This window comes from Pelophylax lessonae, assembly GCF_965119305.1.
Source record: "Pelophylax lessonae genome assembly, chromosome: 3".
Classification (NCBI taxonomy): Eukaryota; Metazoa; Chordata; class Amphibia; order Anura; family Ranidae; genus Pelophylax; species Pelophylax lessonae.
Window position 1 is genome coordinate 316,623,397 of NC_138770.1, and position 21,030 is coordinate 316,644,426.

At 43.3% G+C, this 21,030-nt stretch overlaps 1 protein-coding gene across 1 annotated transcript in view; it reads right to left on the reverse strand.

Moving 5' to 3' along the window:
- Positions 1-1,589: 1,589 nt before the first annotated feature.
- LOC309551703 (mitochondrial ubiquitin ligase activator of nfkb 1-A-like) overlaps positions 1,590-21,030 on the reverse strand; it is a 32,914-nt gene continuing 13,473 nt past the window's right edge. The window contains exons 2-4 of the mRNA XM_082252388.1: positions 20,470-20,551; positions 8,964-9,084; positions 1,590-2,484 (exon numbers count right to left, since the gene is read on the reverse strand). Of these exons, the coding sequence (XP_082108514.1) occupies positions 1,773-2,484; positions 8,964-9,084; positions 20,470-20,551 (915 nt within the window). The 3' untranslated portion in view covers positions 1,590-1,772. The remainder of the gene's footprint in view (positions 2,485-8,963; positions 9,085-20,469; positions 20,552-21,030) is intronic.

The following is a 21,030-nucleotide window of genomic DNA, read 5'->3' on the forward strand; positions in this document are numbered from 1 at the left end:
TTTTTGGTTTGTGCCTATGAGGAATAAAGCATTTTACAGAGAGCACTAGATGTGGTATTATTATTATGAGGAATTCTTGCCACATTGAGGTTTTCATTGGGGTGAGCAGATTTACAAGCATTTGTGATATTGTTGGAAGAGTCACACATTGCGGCACTAAGAAACATCGTTTGAAGACACAATTTTATATTGGACTTAAATATTTTTTTTTCCCTTTATGAATACTTTGTCACAGAGACAAAGGGGGCTTCTTTTCTCTCTCTATTTATATATATATATATATATATATATATATATATATATATATATATATGTGTGTGTGTGTGTGTGTGCGTATGTATGTATGATTGTGTATGTCATTTTGTAATATTTCACATTTAGCCCAGGAAGTGCTGGCAGCTGTATCACAATTTTCACATTTTTTTGACATATTGTATATGCACTTTTTTTTCTTTAATAATTTGATTTAATATCCACTTAGTGGACTAAGTATTTAAAAAAAATGTCAGAAAGCACATCGAGGATGCACACCTTACTCTTAACAATAGGAAATACAATTTACTACCAAAGTGTAATAACTAACTGTTACCCAATTTTTGCTAAATAAAATCATAATTCACTTATTTGGCTAGATGTAAAGAGCAATCTCAGGCAACAAGTGAAAATTTGTAATAATTAGTAATAGTAATCGCTAATTTAATGTACCTAAAAAGCTGGCTCTACAGTGCAGGCTAAATTAAAAAAATTAAATATCTAACAGATTCTTTCATCTACACTATACAGTGCAAATGGACGAATCCCCCTGCTGAGCTACAGTATTCTGACTATCCAACTAGGAGCTGCATGTAATTGTATGTAGCCACTGTTCAGCCAACAACTTTCTGCCTGGAACCTTCGATTTTTTAGTTGAACAATTTCAGGCGCTAGTGGGCTGACAGGGCTACCCGCTAAGCCAATTCATTCAGTCATCAGAAGCTGGACAAAATTTACAGTGTATGGCCAGCTTAAGGTTGGGTGCCAGAATTCAGATATCACCTCACTGGGGCACTAGGAATGTGCTTCCTAAAGTCTGGATTGTGAATCACGCTCTCTCAGCTTACTGTATCATCTATCGAATTCCATGTGTTTAAATGTTAGAAATTGTCCTTTTTATTATTAGGCCCATGGTACACTAAAGATCCTGTCATTGGTGGAAAACAGACTGACGTCTCACTTTTTCCATCAGCAAGGGAGAGATGCATGGAATAGATTTTTCTGCCCTGTACGGTAATTGTAGGACTGGCAAGTTTTCCCAAACAACATGATCACTAGTGTGCTATGGCAGTGGTTCCCAACCCTGGTCCTCAGGGCCCACTAACAGGCCAGGTTTGCAAGATAACTGAAATACATCCCAGGTGATATAATTTGCTGCTCAGTGATTGCAGTACTCTAGTCTGCATCTCCCCAAGGTAATACTTAAAATCTGGCCTGTTAGTGGGCCCTGAGGACCGGAGTTGAGGACCACTGTGCTATGGTACTGAGATTTTCCTAATAAGGCTTTCTGTATGTGAGAGACAACAAAGAGCCTATAGTGGATGGGTTTGGGAATTCTTACTTCAAAAGCAGAGGTTCCCAGATTAAAAAAATCACTGACTAGATAAACTCAAATAGACTGGTAAAATTACAGCAATGTCTGGATGAAAAACTGAGGTCTACACTTCCTGTATGTATCTCTAGATGTACAATTCTGTTTTGAGTGTACCTTTAAAAAATAAGGCAATAAAATTATTTATTTATATCTGGAAAAGAGGAACGACTCTTTCTATAGAGCTTCTGCAGATAGGACACATGTGGTTAGGAAGAGCCTGGTAACACAGAAAGCAGCAACATACATGCCCACAAGGCAAGATCACACATTCTCGTGTTCTCGAAATGCAGATCACACATAGTCTTTCAGAATCGACTGGCTCCTCATCAAAGTCCATAGTCTGAATTTGCTGCTCATCCAAGCCTTCTTGTCTTTTGTGTTTCTCCCTATATCGCTGATAGGCTCGATACATGGCAATGCATACCACAACAGTCCCCAGAGCTCCAAAGAACAAAGCTGCACCCCTCCAAATATGAGCTAGATATTCTTGTTGATGCAGTATGTCTTCATATCCAGAAAGGGATAAAAAGTATGTACAACCATCTTCAGGAGGCTCCAATGTAATTTCCCCTTTATTATTCAGGGTCAATTTTCCTATTCCAGTTAGTATGGCGCCCACAGGCAGAATCTCCTCTGTTTCCAGCACGCCTGTAGGCTTTTCCCCACTGAAGTAGTGCCCTAGTAACTCACCTAGGCCCAAAGAGGCATGATGAAACCGTTCATGGACAATCTGCAATGTCAAACCTGAGGCATTCTGCGGATCACAAACTAGCACGGACACCTCATTACCCTCCAGAGGACATAGTTGGAAGGGAATTTCCTTCACACGCTCATAAATTACTCGTACATATTCACTCCTGTAGAATGAAAGCATGTTAGGTAAGTCACAAGCCTTAGTCATAAGTCAGTTATCCTACTATCCTACTATTTTAAAGCTGCGCCCTATCTTCAGCATATGTTAAAGACCAACCTGCTGGCAAAAGTGCCAGCATATGAACACAAAAATCTAATTCAAAGAATCAAAAGCTTTTTAAGCTAAATTTCAATAAATGCTGTAAATTCAAAATCAGTTTGAAGTAAGATTCTGGTCATTTGCAAAGACTCTCCTACATTTCCTCATATGATGAGCCACATCTTGTACTGTTGTACCTTTTTGGAAATATTTAAATGAATCCCATAATGCATTCTTTCAGTAACTGTTAATTATGCAATACTAAAAAAGGGATTGGTGGAGGGGGTGTCACAGTCTGGGTTTAAAAAACAAAAAATGGCAGCGGTTATTGATCATTTTTTATACCTCAGATAGCTGAGCCAGGTTTTCCATGTTTCCATGTGTAAAGATCACCTATTACAGTTCTTGCGGTTTACTAAAGACTACCCATAACAAAAAAAAATAAATAAATAAAGTATAAACCCTTTTGCTTCCTAAACCATTTTTGGATTTTTTTCATGTTAAAAGTATGCCTATTTTAATTTTTCATCTTAGTCTAGATGTATTTATGTAAATTAATACCAAATAACTGAAAAGCTAATACATAACAAACACATCTAGACTAAAACCAAAAATGTAAAAAGGCATACTAAACATACAATTAAAAAATTAATACATGGGGGCGAGACCAAGATGGGGAATGTAGTGGACATGTGATAGAGGAACTGTTACCATGTTAGCCTTTTATGATTTGGAGCACTGGCAACTATCGACAACATCCTATGACTCAGCTTTGCCTGCTCATGATGACCAGGCAAACTTCACAGCTCTTATGCAGGCAACATCCGGCTGGCAGATGACACTTGCCTCTAAAATAGACTTTCCAGACAGAAACCAGATTAATTCATTAGGATATAAAGAAATGTTGCAACCTGCTGTCTGAAGTAGAACGCCTATGAGGAACTTAGCCCAGCTGCACACCCTGTGTACCAAGGTTCAGTCTCTGAAACCTAAGGCGGAGGATGCGGAGAACTGCAATCACAGAAACAACCTTTGCAATCTGGGGCTGGCTGTGGAGGATCAAGACCCAATATCTTTTACTGAGCGCCTCCTTCGCACTCTGCTTCTGCAAGCGCCTTTTTTATCTTTCTTTATCAGTGAGGCTCTCTCATTGGATGTCGGCTGTTAGAGGCCCCAGGGAACCCCGCCGCGGACCTTCCTCCTCTGCCTCCTTAAAGCTGAACTCCGGGCAAAAAATGTTTTTTCTATGCAGTATGGCAGTGCATGCTGCTGGGTTAACTGCTTGTTTTTTTCTAGGGGAGAGGAAAGCAGAGATATGCTTACCTAATCCTCCGATCTTCCAAGCACAAGACCATTCTAGCACCCCAGTGGTCTTGAATAGTGAACTGTTCCTGACACCATCACGCCCAGAGCACACTCCATAGACAAGTAACAGATCTGGGCTTTAACTTCCATTATTCGGACACTGCCCTTTGTGAGGCAATGAAACAAGAGTACCTTCACTACAAAGCTGCCAAGTTGATAATCTTTGTGGATTATTCCTTTGATACGCAGAGGCTCTGTAGGTCTTTTGACCAGGTGAAGCTCGCTCTCAAGGGAATTAAATACAGCATGCTGTTCCCTGCTCGGCTGCAGGTGCAGGATGGGGAATCTACACAATTTTCACCAGAGGATGCTTCCCACTGAATTAAGATGCTACCTAGAAAGTGAGTGGCCCGTTAATGCTTTTTTTGTCACTACCTAGTTGATGCTGCCCTCACCAGCGATGGCGACCATTTTCAGTTTTTGCACTATTCCTGGCTTGCACTCTCTTCCCACTTTCTGTAGAGTCCTATATTGTTATGCCTCTGTTAGGTTAATACATAAATATATCTAGACTATGACAAATATATCTAGACTATGATAAAAAAAATTAAATATACATACAATAAAAAATGAATTCATAACAAATGCATCTATACTAGGAGAAAAAATAAAATAAGCAAAAACTGTATACATGTGACCTAACTTTACTACTTCATCCGTTTAACAAACTAATGAAGACTGTTCTTTAACTGCTAATGTGAGGATTAGGATGTATTGTAGAATACAGGTCTTAATTATTAAAAATATTTTCTGCAGCATTTAATTTAAATGCATCTTCAGATTTCTCTTAGTCCCTCTGCAATGTTTCACAAATATCTGTTGAGGCTGCCAGTGAATTCCACCTAAAGCAGCTTCCTGTGATGGTGTGGCAATGATGCTACACTGCTCTGGAATTCAGAGCAGAGTTCTCCCTAACATGTAGGTAGTCAATCAGAACCTGGCCACACCTACTCCTCCCCCATACTTTCTGGATGGGCAACACTGCCTCAGCTTCTGAAACCACCCCGCTATGAGCTGCAGTGCCTGGGAGAGATGTGTGGTAAGATTACAGTAGTGTCAGTGACCCCATCACCGCACATGATATTGTTTACTTTTTTTAAAATGAACTTTATTGAAATATCAAAGAGTGACATTTCATTAAGTTCTTTTGGCTTCAGCGCAGTGCGAGCCACTGAACTTTATCACACCGCGCTGCACTGAAAGAAAGTACTGCATGTCTACTTTTTCTCAGCACACCCCAACACAACACAGTGTTGTGAACTGGCCAAATTAGGAGACACAAAATTTTGTCTTGTCTTGTCTTGCAGTGGGACTGCAATGGAATAGCCACCTAACACACTTCTACTGCACCTGGTGTGAATAGGCTCTCAGTGAAGGTAAAGTACATTTTCTGTTTACTTTATGAGACTTTTTTATCACCTACTGGATTTAGGTGCTATTTAGACTGTCATACAGGAGACTTTAGATACTTAAATACTTTAAATAAACCTAAAGTGATGCTAAAAACGATGTTAGATTTTCCTGCTCAAGGTTGCTTTCCTTCTCTTCTGGCATTCTATGTCAGCTATTCCCTCATTCAAGTGCCTCCTTTAGCAAGCTATGTGCTAAGGGGGCACCCGCGCATGCGCAGTCCTGAGACAGGCTTTGTTTGTCGTTAGATGCACACTGTGCCAGTAAGCCATGCTCCTGCTCACTCCTCACAGGAATCTGACTGATGGCAGCAGGGCCAATGGCTCCACTGCACAAAGTTTCTCTTGTCAAACAGGAAGTGAGGGCAGCAGGGCTAGATGCGGAGACAGCACTAGAGTGGTGACTTGGAACCAGGTAAGTGTTTAGGGACAAAGGGGGGTAGGTAGGACAAACAGTGAGGGTTTTTTACCTTAATGCAGAGAAAGCCATTTGGGTAAAAACATATTTAGACTTTATTACCATTTTAAAGCACAAAAGGCTTTATTTAAATGTATTCTCCAATAGCAATAAAATCCCACACATTTCATAAAAAAAAAGTATCATCACTGGGTTGCATACAGCCTGTGCAGAAAGCACACCTGTAAGTGAGACCCAGCAGGTCCACCCTCTACTGGGGAGAATAAACCAGTCACCCTTGTACAAGAATAAAGAGCAACAGTGAAGCGTCTTTATTACAGAAAGTTCAGAGTTGTAGATTACCGCATTCATCTGATATAACCACACAAAGAACGCCTAAATTAAAGTACGTTTACACAGGACTCTTGTATTTGTACAATATTTGTTTAGCCTACATTGCAGCTTTAAATGATCCAGATATCTTGTATTTTTAGTCCTTCATGGAATTAATTACTTTAATTTTATAGCCTTTGTGCTGGACACACTTCACCAAACCCCCGCATCCTACTCCACTGGGCATTCAAACTATTAAAATGTAACTGTTATTTCGATTGCTTCTTTAAAACTCATTTTGTCCATTAAAACTCAGTAGACCCTTTCTCAACTTATCTCAAAATGTAGTAGCAAAGTACTCTCACCTGGCTCATTTCTTCTATACCATTCCACGGCTCTCTTTTTTTCACCACAGTAAAAGACTACAAAAATAAGTGCTGCTAAGAGGTTATAGAAGAAATAAGCCATACAAGATTTGTTTGTCAGTAAATTCAGAATGGCAGTGAGAGAAAGGTGTAGAGGGTATTAATAAACAAAGTGAATTTTAGAGAAGAAATAACAGTCACGTTTTTATAAATTGCATGTCCAGTGAAGTAGGATACAGCAGTTTTGGTGAACGCAAACTTTATAAATTTAAGCATATACTTAGCATGTGTAGTATAACAGGGAGATAATATAGCATAACAGGGAGATATTATACTTCTTTACATCCTAATTTTGTGTAGGAATAGTAATGCAAACAAAAGGTTTATATTTGCAATTGTTTTAACTAACTGTTTTTAATTTTACATTACATTAAACTATTTTATGATGTCGTTCTTATTGTTCATTATTATGTATATTCATTACTTAGGGCTCATTCACTCAGGCGGGTGCCTAGTCGTAGAACATGAAGAGCAGTTTGCATGTAAGCATTGGCTGTGCAGACTATCCCGCACAGCTGAGTTTGATTGATATGCAATGTGTATCCATTCACTTTATATAGGCTGCCTGCACGCAGTTCAGTGCTAGTACAAAAAGTAAACAAATGGCTCTTTATGCTCTGTGGGGGGGGGGGGGTAACACCTGTGTGATTGAGCCATTTAACATACAAGCCCTGATGTTACAGTATACATATGGCCTTCAGTGAGCAGACTTGTGACTTTCTGGAACGCTTGGATAATGACATAACCATTACATAACAATTAAGGTCATCTTTTCACTCTTGAAAGATGAACATTACCTTCATTCTTGCACATCAAAAAAAAAATCACTTCTATAGACATGACAAAGGCTGGCCACAATGTTTACAAGCTGGATTGCTTTTGCAAGGTTAGCCCCTTCATTGTCATTAAATGTACATCACACATCATAAGCTACCTTGGAGAGGGACAATCATTACGTACGGTATAAATTACTGTCAGGCATAGGGTTAAAAGTTGCAAGCCCCTGGCTGTCATTCCTATTCATCCATCACTAGTTATCAAGTCATTAAATTGAATGAGGGTGCAAGTCAGGTGTCCTGATAATTCACTGATGGCATAAGCTTGTGCTGAGTTTACGATAAGTAGTGAAGCAAGGACAGGTGAAAGGCTGCATTCGCACTGGCATTTAGCTATGGCACAAATCTAATGATTTCTGTTGCTGGGATAGACAGCTGCATGCTAGTAGCAGTGGCCGTCAAGCCCATACACTGGAATGACAGGCTGTTGGCGGCCCCAGTTATTCGTGCCTATTTGCACAGGCAACAATTACCTGCCGAGATCATGGCTGGATGTGCTTTGTGTAGGTCTAGGATTTTTACCATGGCTAAACGCCTAAGTTATTGCATCCCAACAGCTCCAAAGCATGCACATTTTTCTAATCGAATAGGTTCCCTCTGAAGGCCAAAAATAAAAAAATGATTGTTAGCAAAACACTTGTGTGGCTAATTAAAAAAAAGACAGCACCCTACATTATAACAAATACATTTACCAAACTCAAGAGATTAGAAGTGGGGTACCTATTTAATGGATATTAACATTGGACATAACGAGACGGCAAAATGGTGAGTTAGCCCCCATTGTATAGTGTGTGGCAGGTCAAGCCCGTGCCACTCCTTAAAATGGTGGGGTCTGGGTCAGATTTCCTAAGAAACAGGTACACTAATGGTGCAGCTGTGTGCTGGGTTTATGTTGGAGACAGCGTTAGAGGTCAGAGGCCCCACCCTGCTGACGGGGTCAGTATGTGAAGGGAGCTGTGAGGTGCACATCCCTTCATACTGTCCAGGTCAGGACAGACAAAGGCCTGAGCCTGTGAAGATACAGCAGCTGGGAGCTGCAGGAAAGACAGTCAAGCTGACCAAGGTGCAGCATTTTGTGCAAGAGCCCTGGGACTGTGTGTGTTGACAGTCTGGAGGACCAAGACAGGAGGCCTGAGCAGTGAAGCTGCAAAAAGAGCCACGAGGCTGAATATTGTTTATTGCATTGATGATGAGAATCCCCCTTTGTGGGAAGATATCCATGTTAACTTTTGTGTTTCTTTTTGCTTTGTTTTAAATAAAAGTGGGCAGATAAAGCCCTGAAACATACTTTGGGCATGGAGTAAACTCAATGTTTGGCGCTACTAATGAGCTACAAATTTCTCAACCTGTCACAAGTGTTTTTACAGCTAAAGTGAACTACAGTTTAGTAAATATGTACTTAACAAAACTACCAAATGGAAGTCTTGAAATTAAGTGGTACTTTGGATGCGTCACTCTTCTACACAATATAATAAAAGATTGGGAACTATTGGCAGTAAAAAATTTCCAAACAACCCTTTACAATAATGAGCAGCACAAGATGAGGCTCTAATCACTGTCCTGTCATTCAAATACAGGCCAATTGCTAGTGCTCTAACTGCCCAAAATGCTCATCTCACCAGCTTCTGGTTAGGCTGTTCCAAAACAAGCGGTGCTCTACCATTTGGTGCTTCTGAATCACAGCCTGGAGATAGGGGTGGTTCTCACTACTGATAGCTTTACCCACTGACTCCACTCTTCCTGTAAAGAAAAAAAATAGGATTTATTTACTCTGTTAGTGTATTACAAGAAAAAGAAACATGAATGCAAAATTAGGGAAGAAAAAAGCAAGAAAATCTCCCTATTGCTGATTGTGGTATAGCAGTGTAAAAAATAGTTTCACAAAACCACCAGGAGGTTACGAGTTTCTTGAAAGAAAAGTCAACTAATCTATTGCTTGTTTTCCTAACCAGCAATTATGGCTTAGTTTAAATTAAAAAAAAAAAGTTTAGGATGTAACTATCAAGTCATCTACTGTAGAAATTTTAGTATACTCCACTATTAAAAAATGATTCCGAACGCACAAGCCATGCACAAGCCAGATAAAAGACAAGGATAAAAGTCTGAAAAATGTTAAGGGAAATGTTTTATTTACATAAACCAATAAAGTAGAGCTTAATGCAAAAGGTAATACAGTAATTCCCCTACATAAGAACATTCAACTTGCAAATTTTCAAAGATGCGAACATGTGTTTGCATGACCAATCCTGTAAAGCTGGGTAGACACTTCATTTTTTTCGTTCAACCCAGTGGGCTGATCTCCCCTGGTGGCCCTTTGTGTTCTAAAAGGGGGACTCCCCCCCGACCAAAACAGACTGATCAGCTTGTAAACAAGCTGAACTTACGAAAGAGCTTGCAGAACGGAACTCATTTGTAAGTAGGGGACTTACTGTACACAGTTCAAATATTTATATCTGTACTGTTTTTCCTACCAAAGAATCTGTCATTCTGGTTGGACATTATGGTTATACGCACATCTGCATAAGATCAATACAAAGCCCTTTTGAACAAAATAAAAACCTGAAATAGATACCACATTTCAGTTTAGGCAGCCACTCTCATCTTTCTGGAGGCCTAGAGTGATAGTTAGAGCCTGGAAGACCCCCACAGTTCCTTTTGCAGAAGTCCTACCTTCCATAGAGACTCCCTAACAATGTACCTTCCATGGATCGTGACATCTTTGCTGTCTGTTTATTCAGGGGTCTTTAATTGAACCCCTGGAGTGATTGTGATATTACTTGATAAATGTTACTCCTTGACACCATCTCCTCCTCTTACTCTAATCTTTCCCCTTATCTCATTGCGCCTCCCTCTTCCCCATATCCTCTTGATTATCGTTTTTCCTCTACTCTCCATTGCCCCCTTTTTCTTCTTTTCTCCCTCCCTTATTTCACCATCTTCTTATACTTGTAGCCTAGACTCCTAATGTTAAACTTTTTTTTGTGGTAAGTCTTGTGATAATTTGCAATTGATCATTGAGTTAATTTGTGAACCATGATTTTATTTCCTGACAACCTTTTACTATTGTATAACTTGTCAGAGCAATTGTTTTGATTGTATCATGCATGACAAATGTTTGGAATACTTTGACATTAGTTTTGTTTGAAAATACAAATTTAATAAACATATAAATGCACCTAGTCCAGATAGTGGAGAGAAATTTCCATAGGATGCTTTGGAGCAGAAGACAAGGAAGGATAATATCCTGATTAAAGGTGGAATGCAGAGACCACTTTTGGGAGACTACCGTATCTAAAAAGCCTTGTTCTTGTGCAGCACTAACAAGGGCTCTGGCATACAGAGATCCCAGGGGCACACAGGGTAACAAGGTGTGAGCTACTAACAGAACAAACTAGAGAGTGAGAGGCTAAAGCCTGGTAGACACTAGTCATTTTTTTTTGTTCAACCCAGTGGGCTGAACGAAAAAAAAAAACTGAAGAGCTCAGGAGGAGCCAATGTACTAGTAATCAGATGTTAGTACAACGATCTCCCCTGCTGAGCTATTGTGTTCTGACAGGGGGGCTGCACCCCCACCAGAACACACTGGTCAGCGCTTTCATCCATTGACTGAGAGCGCTGATCCGGTGCCGAACAGCAGACCATTTTCGGTCATGCCTCTTTGACGGGCTGGCTTCTGTTGGTCTGCTGCACACATGGGTCGAATATTGGTCGGTTTCTGTTGAAATGGCTAATGCTGGCTGATTTTTGGCCCATGTGTATGGCCCTTAAAGGTCTCTGAAACAAAATGGCCAAGGTCGAGATTTGTTCTCTGAAATTCGAAGGCAGTTTTTTGCTATAGGAGGACAATATATGCCCCACAGAGTACTTTTTGGGCTGAAAAATCTTAGACTTGCACCAAGCATAGTACAGTGCATCCAGAAAGAATTCAAAGCGCTTCACTTTTTCCCACATTTTGTTATGTTACAGCCTTATTCCAAAATGGATTAAATTCATTATTTTCCTCAAAATTCTACAAACAATACCCCATAATGACAATGTGAATGAAGTTTGTTTGAAATCATTGCAAATTTATTAAAAATAAAAAACGAAAAAAAATCCCATGTACATAAGTATTCACAGCCTTTGCCATGAGCCATGACACTCAAAATTGAGCTCAGGTGCATCCAGTTTCCACTGATCATCCTTGAGATGTTTCTACAACTTGACTGAAGTCCACCTGTGGTAAATTCAGTTGATTGGACATGATTTGGAAAGGCACCTACCTGTCTATATAAGTTCCCACAGTTAACAGAGCATGTCAGAGCACAAAGCAAGCCATGATGTCCAAGGAATTGTCTATAGACCTCCAAGACAGGGTTGTATTGAGGCAAAGATCTGGGGAAGGGTACAGAAACATTTCTGCAGCATTGAGGGTCCCAATAAGCACAGTGGCCTTCATCATCTGTAAATAGAAGACATTTAGAACCAACAGGACTCTTCCTAGAGCGGGCCACCCGGCCAAACTGAGCGATTGGGGGAGAAGGGCCTTAGTCAGGGAGGTAACCAGGAACCCGATGGTCACTCAGAGAGCACAAGCATTCCTCTGTGGAGAGAAGAAAATCCTTCTCTGCAGCACACCACCAATCAGGCCTGTATGGTAGAATGTCCAGACGGAAGCCACTCTTCAGTAAAAAGCACATGAAAGCCTGCCTGGAGTTTCCCAAACGATACCTGAAGGACTCTCAGACCATGAGAAACAAAAATTCTCTGGTCTGATAAAACAACGATTGAAATCTTTAGCCTGAATGGCAAGCGTCATGTCTGAAGGAAACCAGGCACCTCTTACCACCTGGGCAATACTATACCTGCAGTGAAGCATTATGGTGGAAGCATCATGCTGTGGGGATGTTTTTCAGTGGCAAGAACTGGAAGACTACTCAGGATTGAGGGAAATATGAATGCAGCAATGTACAGAAATGTACAGAGACATCCTTGATGAAAACCCGCTCCAGAATTCTCTGGACCTCAGACTGGAGTGAAGGTTCATCTTCCAACAGGACATCGAACTTAAGGACACAGACAAGATAAAGTAGTGGCTCTGGGACGACTGTAAATGTCCTTTAATGGCCCAGCCGGAGCCCAGACTTGAACCCGATTGAACATCTCTGGAGAGATCTAAAAATGGCTGTGCACTGACGCTCCCCATTCAACCTGACGGAACTTGAGAGGTCCTGCAAAGAAGAATGGAAGAAACTGCCCAAAAATAGGTGTGCCAAGCTTGTAGCATCATACTCAAAAAGACTTGAGGCGGAAATTGGTGCTTCAACAAAATATTGAGCAAAGGCTGTAAATACCTATGTACATGTTACATAGTTACATAGATAGTCAGGTTGAAAAAAGACACAAAGTCCATCTGCCTCAACCAATTAAAAAAAAAAAAAAAACGTAAAGGAAACCCAACCATACAATCCCATATACACAATCCTATACCTACAGTTGATCCAGAAAAACCCCAACAAAGCATGATCCAATTTGCTACAGCAGGGGAAAATAATTTCTTCCTGATCCCCTGAGAGGCAATCGGATATTTCCTGGATCAAACCTTTCCGTATTTGGAGAGGATATCGGTTTTCCTCTAGAAGTAATGAGTGCCCCCTTTGTCCTCTGTGTTGACCTTAAAGTGAATAACTCAACATCAAGTTCACTATATGGACCCCTTATGTATTTATACATGTTGATCATAACCCCCCTTAATCTCCTCTTCTCAAGAGAGAATAAATTTAGTTCCTCTAATCTTTTCTTATAGCTGAGCTCCTCCGTGCCTCTTATCAGTTTGGTTGCCCTTCTCTGCACTTTCTCCAGTTCCTCGATATCCTTTTTAAGAACTGGTACCCAAAACTGTACTGCATGTGATTTATTTCGTTTTTATTTTTAATAAATTTGCAAAGATTTCAAATAAACTGCTTTCACATTGTCATTATGGGGTATTGTTTTTAGAATTTTGAAGAAAATAATTAATTTAATCCATTTTGTCCAGGCTGGAACATAACAAAATTTGGAAAAAAGTGAAGCGCTGTGAATACTTTCCGGATGCACTGTAGGTTCTCCAGGATGTGATCATAGACTTTACAAGAAGTCAACTTCTTAGCTTTTAAGAGGATATGGTTGACAGAATCTGAAAGGCCCCTTTCCCTAAGGTCGATGCAGGGCTTCAACAGCTATTCCATTAAAGCCAGTGACTGGGAAGAAGGAAGGCACGCTGGCCTTTGGGACAGGAAGTCCAGACAAACTGAAAGTGTACATGGAGCGTCTGCCAGGAGCTTGAGTATGTCATAATACTCTATTCTCTGAAACTCAGTGCAATAAAGGCCATAGTATGCCCTCCTTCTCAATCCTGCAAAATGGACGAGGAAGACAGGGGCAGAAAGGCATAAATTAGACTGAACTGATTCTACAGCATCACCAGGTGGAGACTGTAGTCCCATCCTCTTTTTATAGATGAAAATCCCCCAGTGCCTGCAGAGCAAGGCTGACAGCCTCCTGTCCCAATGCCAGACCTTTTTCTGGGGTTGTGTCAGTGGAAACCGAGATAGTCCCATCTACTACTATAGGAAATCCATCTTGTGTTAGTTGAGGGCAGAGGCCAGCAGCACTCTGCTCTGTTGCAAGCTCTTCTGCTAGGTTGCTGTCAATATAGACCGCAGTCCCATCCACCTATATCAGCTCAAGCTGCAGTTGTGAGGTGCTGATTGCATTCTCTCCCTGGAGCTCCTGATGAGTTGATTGATGTGGTGTCAAGGTCTTACCTTGCCTTCCTGTTGGCAGCCATCTTGGACATGTGCAGACTGCTGTCTCTTATAAACTCTGTTTGCATCATCACTTGCCTTCTGCCTGGGCGTCATTCTGATGATGTTGCACACCTGACTATATATATCACCTGATGGCATGCAGTCCTTGCCCTTGTGTTTGTGCTCCAAGGTGCATCACTGCTAGCAGTCTTCTGTTCTCCGTGTTCCTCCGTGCATGACCTGGTTTGGCTGACGACTTTCCTTGCTCTCGATCCCGCATCAGTAAATGACTCCGCATTGGCAGACTACCCGCTTCTGGACTTGACCCCGGTTGGTTGACTTCCCGCTTCTAGACCTGATCTCGGCTTGGATAAATACCCACTTCCTGGACTTGACCCAGGCTGTTCCTGATTTCGCTCCTCACTCTTGCTGTGCGTTTATTGTTGTTGCTCTAATAAACTGCTATATTTTACTTGCATCTTTGTGTGGTCTGGTTTCCTGGCACCCTGACATGTGGGCAGAGGGCAGAGGCCTCCAAGCCAGACCTCGACCTGAATCTTCTGCCCGATCTCCAGGTTCTGATCCACAGACAGTCCTGTGGATTGCTTAAAGGGCGATTCACAGCAGCCCCTGCAACTCTGATGCCAGGTCCATATCTCTAATGGGGTGACCGGGATGCCAATAAAAGGTCATGTGCGTGTAAAGGCAGGCATCCCAATACTTTTGGTAATAAAATGTATGTATACAGGGCAGCAATGCTGGGGGGTGGGGGGGGGAGGGGGGGTTGTGATGCGCTGGTGCCCTGAATTCAAAGAGGAAAAGATGCAGAAACCTCCATCAGAGTAGCGCACTAAGCAGTTTTCAGTTTCGCAGGCGCAGCACAGTGCCACAAGCAATGAGGAGCGCCCAGGGTCCATTCAGAGGGACACTCAAATGGCGGTGAAATTAACCCCGATCATCCTGAACTATGCCATCTAAAAGGTGGAGGGTGGTAATGCCTCACCCTCAAAGGAGAACCCAACATGACACGACTGAATGTTTAAAAGGTTTTTCGACCTGTGTGCTCACCACATTAGTAGCAGGGATTAGCAGGAGTTAACCCCTTTCTGGCTTCACCCTTTGCACAAGGAGCATACCCCTCAAGGGTTTTCAGAGACTAAGCTCTGCGCAAAGCAGACCATAGCTCTGGCCCTGTAAAGCACCCTGTGGCTGACAATGTCAGGGTGCCAGGAAACCAAGACAACATAAAGATGCAAGTAAAATAAAGCAGTTTAATATAGCAACAACAATAAATGCAAAGCAAGCCATCTGGCCTAACAGGGTGTGAGCCTCATGGCCTCTGAGAGATATGTCAGATTATTATGATCGGTGAGAATGAGAACTGGAACCACAGAACCTTCGAGCAAGTATGTCCACTCCTTGAGTGCCAGGATAATGGCCAAGAGCTCTCTGTCTCCAATCTCGTAATTGCATTCAGGTGGAGACAGCTTCTTGGAGTAGAACCCACAAGGAAGTAAGGGTCCATCAGGTATCCAACGCCGAGACAGGGGGGCGCCTACTCCCTTCTCAGACGCATCTACTTCTAGGACAAAGGGAAAACCAGGATTGAGATGAGACAGAATGGGAGCCAAAAGTGAAAGCAGACTTGAGGGCCTCGAAAGCTTGGATGCAGCAGGCGTCCATTTGTGGGATTTGCTGCCCTTCTTGGTCAGATCTGAGATAGGTTTGGCCAAAGAGGAAAAGTTCCTGATAAATTTCCGATAGTAGTTGGCAAACCCAAGGAAACACTGGATGGAACGGAGACCACTAGGGCGAAGCCATTGTAGAAAAGCCGAAACCTTCCAAGGAACCATGGAGAACCCTTCAGCAGAAATAATGTAGCCCAAGAATGTAACCTGAGACAGGTGGAATTCACATTTCTCAAGCTTACAGAAAAGCCCATTCTCACGTAACCGTTGCAGCACCCGACTGACATTCAGGTAGTGTGATTCAATGGAGTCCAAGTAAATCAAGATGTTGTCCACATAGACTACCACGCATTGCTGCAACATATCATGAAAGACATCATTAATGAACTCCTTGAAGACAGTGGGCGCATTGCACAAGCCAAAGGACATCACTAGATTTTCGTAATGACCGGTTCTGGTATTAAAATGCGGTCTTCCACTCATCGCCCTCCTTGATCCTTATGAGGTTACACGAGGCCCTTAGGTCAAGCTTGGTAAAAACCGTTGCTCCCTTGAAGCGGTCAAACAATTCAGTAATCAAAGGAATCGGGTATGCATTCTTGACCGTGATGCGATTGAGGCACCTATAATCAATGCAAGGTCTCAACTCCCCCCCCCCCCTTCTTCTTTACGAAGAAAAAAACAGGCATCCGCTGGAGAAGTGGACTTGCGAATGTGCCCCCGGGCAAGCCCATCCACCACAAACTCCTCCATGGCCTTATTCTCTGCAACCGAGGGAGAATAAACCCTGCCAAGAAAGGGAATGGCACCAGGTTGCAAGTCTATGGCACAATCATACAGATGATGAGGAAGAAGAGTACCAGCGCGCACCTTGTCAAATACATCTTGATACTCATGATATTGAGTAGGTAACACTGAATTCAAGGAGGTACAATGTACCTTAACAGGCCCATGGATACAAACAGCGCCGCAATGTGGAGACCAAGAGAGGATCTTGACCGACTGCCAATCAAAGGTCGGATAGTGTTTCTGAAGCCAAGGGTACCCCAAAACAACAGAGTAGCGTGGGGACGATAAAACCTGGAAACAGGTTGACTACCTGTGAACAGACCCGATCACCATGTCAACCGTAACAGTCTAGTGGGTAATCTGTGCCGGTTGCAGGGGTCTGCCATCAATCGCCTCGATGACTAGTGGAGAAACACGGGGCTGCAAGAGTATGGAATACGCAGCAGCAAAGTACTGTCAATAAAGTAACCACCAGCACCGTAGTCTACCAACGCCTGAGTAACCACCGAACCTGCTGCCCAGGAGAGGACAACTGTGAGTAGCGGTTTATCTTTACAGGAAACCGGGGACGAGGAAATTCCACCTAAAATCTGCCCCCCGACAGGACCTTCGGTGCAAGCGTTTACCAGACAGGTAGGACAAGATTTCAGGAAATCCCCACCAAGGCCGAAATGCAGGCACTGGCCCTCCCTCCTCCTAAAGGCCCGCTCAGCCACGGAAAGGCGAGTGAACCACAGCTGCATGAGTTCACAGCCAGACGCACCATCCCCAGGAGGCATGGGACGTGAGGGAGGAATAGGTGGAAAAGAAAACATAGGAGCCAATCTGGTAGGAGGCCTCCGCAGGCGCTCCTTAAACGATGGTCTCTCCCTGAGCTTGGTATCGATCAAAATCCGGAAAAAAAAGAGAGCCCCAAGCTTGACAGGGAGATCCTTGGCCGCAATCTCACCCTTCAATGCATCGGAGAGGCCATGAGAGAAGACAGCCACCAGAGCCTCATTATTCCAGCCCACCTCTGCTGCCAGGGAAAGAAATTTGATGGCATACTCTGCAATGGTTCGTATACCCTGTTGAATGGACAAAAACAGCTTAGCAGCAGAGGCAGAGCGGGCAGGCACATCGAATACCCTACGAAAGGAGGCAACAAAACTCAAGTAATCGAGTATTATAGGATTATCGTTCTCCCAAAACGGATTTACCCAGGCTAAGGCCCTGTCCGAGAGCAACAAGATTAGGAAGCCCACCTTGGACCAGTCAGAGGGAAACGCCTGAGGAACCAACTCAAAATAAATGCCCACTTGGTTTAGGAAGCCACGACACTGACTCGGTTCACCCCATAACTCTGCAGGAGGGGGGCTGAACCAGTCATCCCTCTGGTAACAGCAACTCCAGCTGAAAGAGCAGGCGCGGCAACTGTAGAAGCAGCAGGAGGAACCAACGGCCTAGCAGCACCAGGAGAAAGGTGTGGTGTGCGTTCAAGCAACGTCTGCAACGCTTGAGCGAAGTGACCCAAAAGGTGATCTTGGTGATCAAGCATGGTAACCAGCATGGGGAGCGTAGGAGCACCTGCATCGTCAGGATTCATGGCCTTTGTGTACTGTCAGGGTGCCAGAAAACCAGACCACACAAAGATGCAAGTAAAATAAAGCAGTTTGTTATAACAACAACAATAAATGCACAGCAAGAGAGGAGCCAAATCAGGAACAGCCGGGGGAAAAAGGACAGAAGCGGGTATTCATCCAAGCCAGGATCAAGTCCGGAAGTGGGTAGTCAACCAAGCCGGGGTCAAGTCCAGACGCAGGTAGTCAGCTGATGCCGGGTCATCTGCCGATGCGGGATCGAGAGTGAGGAAAGTTGTCAGCCAAGTTAGGTCATGCACGGAGGAACATAGAGAACAGAAGACTTCTAGCAGTGATGCACCTTGGAGTACAAACACAAGGGCAAGGACTGAAAGCCATCAGGTGATATAAATAGTCAGGTGTGCAACATCATCACTGATCGACACCCAGGCAGCAGGCAAGTGATGATGCAAACAGAGTTTATTAGAGACAGCAGTCTGCACATGTCCAAGATGGCTGCTAACAGGAAGGCAAGGTAAGACCTCGACACTCCACATGCTGCATTATGTGCCAAGGGGGGCGTCCACAGCAGGATCCAGTGCATAGCAACATTACAGGCCAGCATTCCATTAGGCAAGGTTCGGGAACAGTCCCCCAAGGCTCTGCCAAGGAGACCACTGAACCAGAAGCTGCACGGAATGTTGCAGTGGATAATGTGCAACTAACGAGTCATCTTGGAAGAAGTCATCCAGAGAAAGAGAGAAAATTCTCCATAAGAAGATGGTTAGCTTTTCTTAGTAGAGATAAAAGGTCTTTCACACCTAAGGACACTTGAAAAAATTACGCTAGCCAAAGGAGGAAAAGTTATCTAGGGGGGTGTTCCTGCAGCCTTTATTTTGTCCAGTGTCTAAGTACTGTGTGTCTGCAGCTCTCAGAAAAGAACAACACTCCCTCCTGCAGGGCTATGGGGTGCTCATCTTAATGGCTGTCCATATCATAGTACTATGTTGTAAAAACAGGACAGAGTCGTGTAAAGAAGTAGCAGTTTCTTCTGTTATTGTAAATATGGCCCACTGGTATGTTACCAGAAGAGAGGCATCGTTGGTTGCAAACTGGTCTGTGAGATATGCACTCCTGCACCCCTGTCTGCAACTCACCTCTGCACTTCATATCCACTCACTTTCCCCCTTCCACTGCTCACCTCTGCATCCCTAGCGATAGCTAACCACTGTCTACAGCTCACCTCTGCACCCATCTTCAACAATGTATCTCTATATCCCCCCGCCACCACCTGTTTCCTCCTCAACAGCTAAATTCTGCATCCTCCATCCCCTTCGCTCTTCTCAGCTATGCTTTCTGCACCCACACAGCTCTCACCTCAGTAAAGTTGGGGTAAGACTTCTTCCAACAGGCAACAGATCTCATTCAGTGTAACTTAAGAACATTTTATAGAAGCTGACACCTATCTATACAGGGCAAAGTAATAGTATCTCACCAATAGTATATCACTAAAGAGCCTCACAACCCCCTTATACTTTGCAGGTGGCTATAATAACCGCCCTTTTCAGATCTGGAGGAGTATATGACCTCCTCACCTGTGACAGTTATCAGGATTAGCAATGAATCTTTAGGCCTGAGCACAGTCACATAACACATTTACTAAAGCCCCGTACACACGTACCGATCGTCGGCCGACCGATCGGCCGTCTTTTGTCCCCAGGCTGTCGTGTCCGCTGAAAAGTGCAAAAGACTGCACACGAATTTTGTCTGCCGACTGCAGAAGTGATGTCATGTGATGGTTAACTTTCCCTGTGTTTTTTCTTTTCTGAGCATGCCTAGTCTTGCAAATCTGCTGTCTGTCGGCCGAATTCTGTACTGACTGGCGAACAATCGGTCGTTCTGGTGTCGGCATACAAAAATTTTAATGCTTGCATGACAGATTCTGTTCGGCCGAAAGTGCGCTGTCGGCTGTCGGAAGCATCATACTAACAAGCCGAAAATCGGCCGATCGGTCGTGTTAGTAAGGTTAGTATTGGGGGGGGGGGGGGGGGGGATTGGACTTTTGCAGAAACCATTTCAATTTCCCCTGAATGGGAAAAGTGACAATCTCTTTGTAATGAAAGGCTGTCAGGCATGCGCTCTACTGTAGAGTACTCCATTTAGTGGTACTGACCAAAATAAAGTATTGATCCTATCATTTATGTATCTGTTTCTGCAGAAGTATGGAGAATTCAAAGTACACTTTTCTGCATAAGACTACTCACATAAAATTGCATGAAAGATCAGTCCAACATACCCTATTGTAATGAGCTCATCCCTTACCTTCCAACGCCACATAACTAATTTCCTGTGTTGTTTCCATAAACTTCCGCAGTTCAGCACTCACCTGTAGCCTGGGAGCTGCCTGGTGATTAGAAACACAAGAGACAGATCAAGGAGGTGATGGTCGTACAAGTTCTATATCTACTATTAAAAAAAAAAAAAAAAAAAAAAAAAAAGATTACAGGCCTGAGGCAAGAATACTTGCCCCCCACCCCCAATCAGATGCACTAGTCAACATATATAATCCCAACACTTCAGACAGTAGTGCTGACTGCTATAAATAATAAATGATCACTTTAACCACTTACCGCAAACTGGGTACCTTTGCAGGGTTATACCGGGATAATGCCTCTAGGCATTATCCCGGTACCGTGGTTTAGTGCCAACGGTCAGCTTTCCGTCGGTAACGAACGATGTGGCTCGTCCCCCCCCCCTCCCGCCGCCTAACGTGACTTTTAACGGGGCTCCCGTCCCACCGGGAGCCCCCAGCACCCAGCCGGCACGTCTGCCGGCTGGATGGAGTCCCGATCAATGCCGGAATCGGCTTCAATCGGGTCTCCG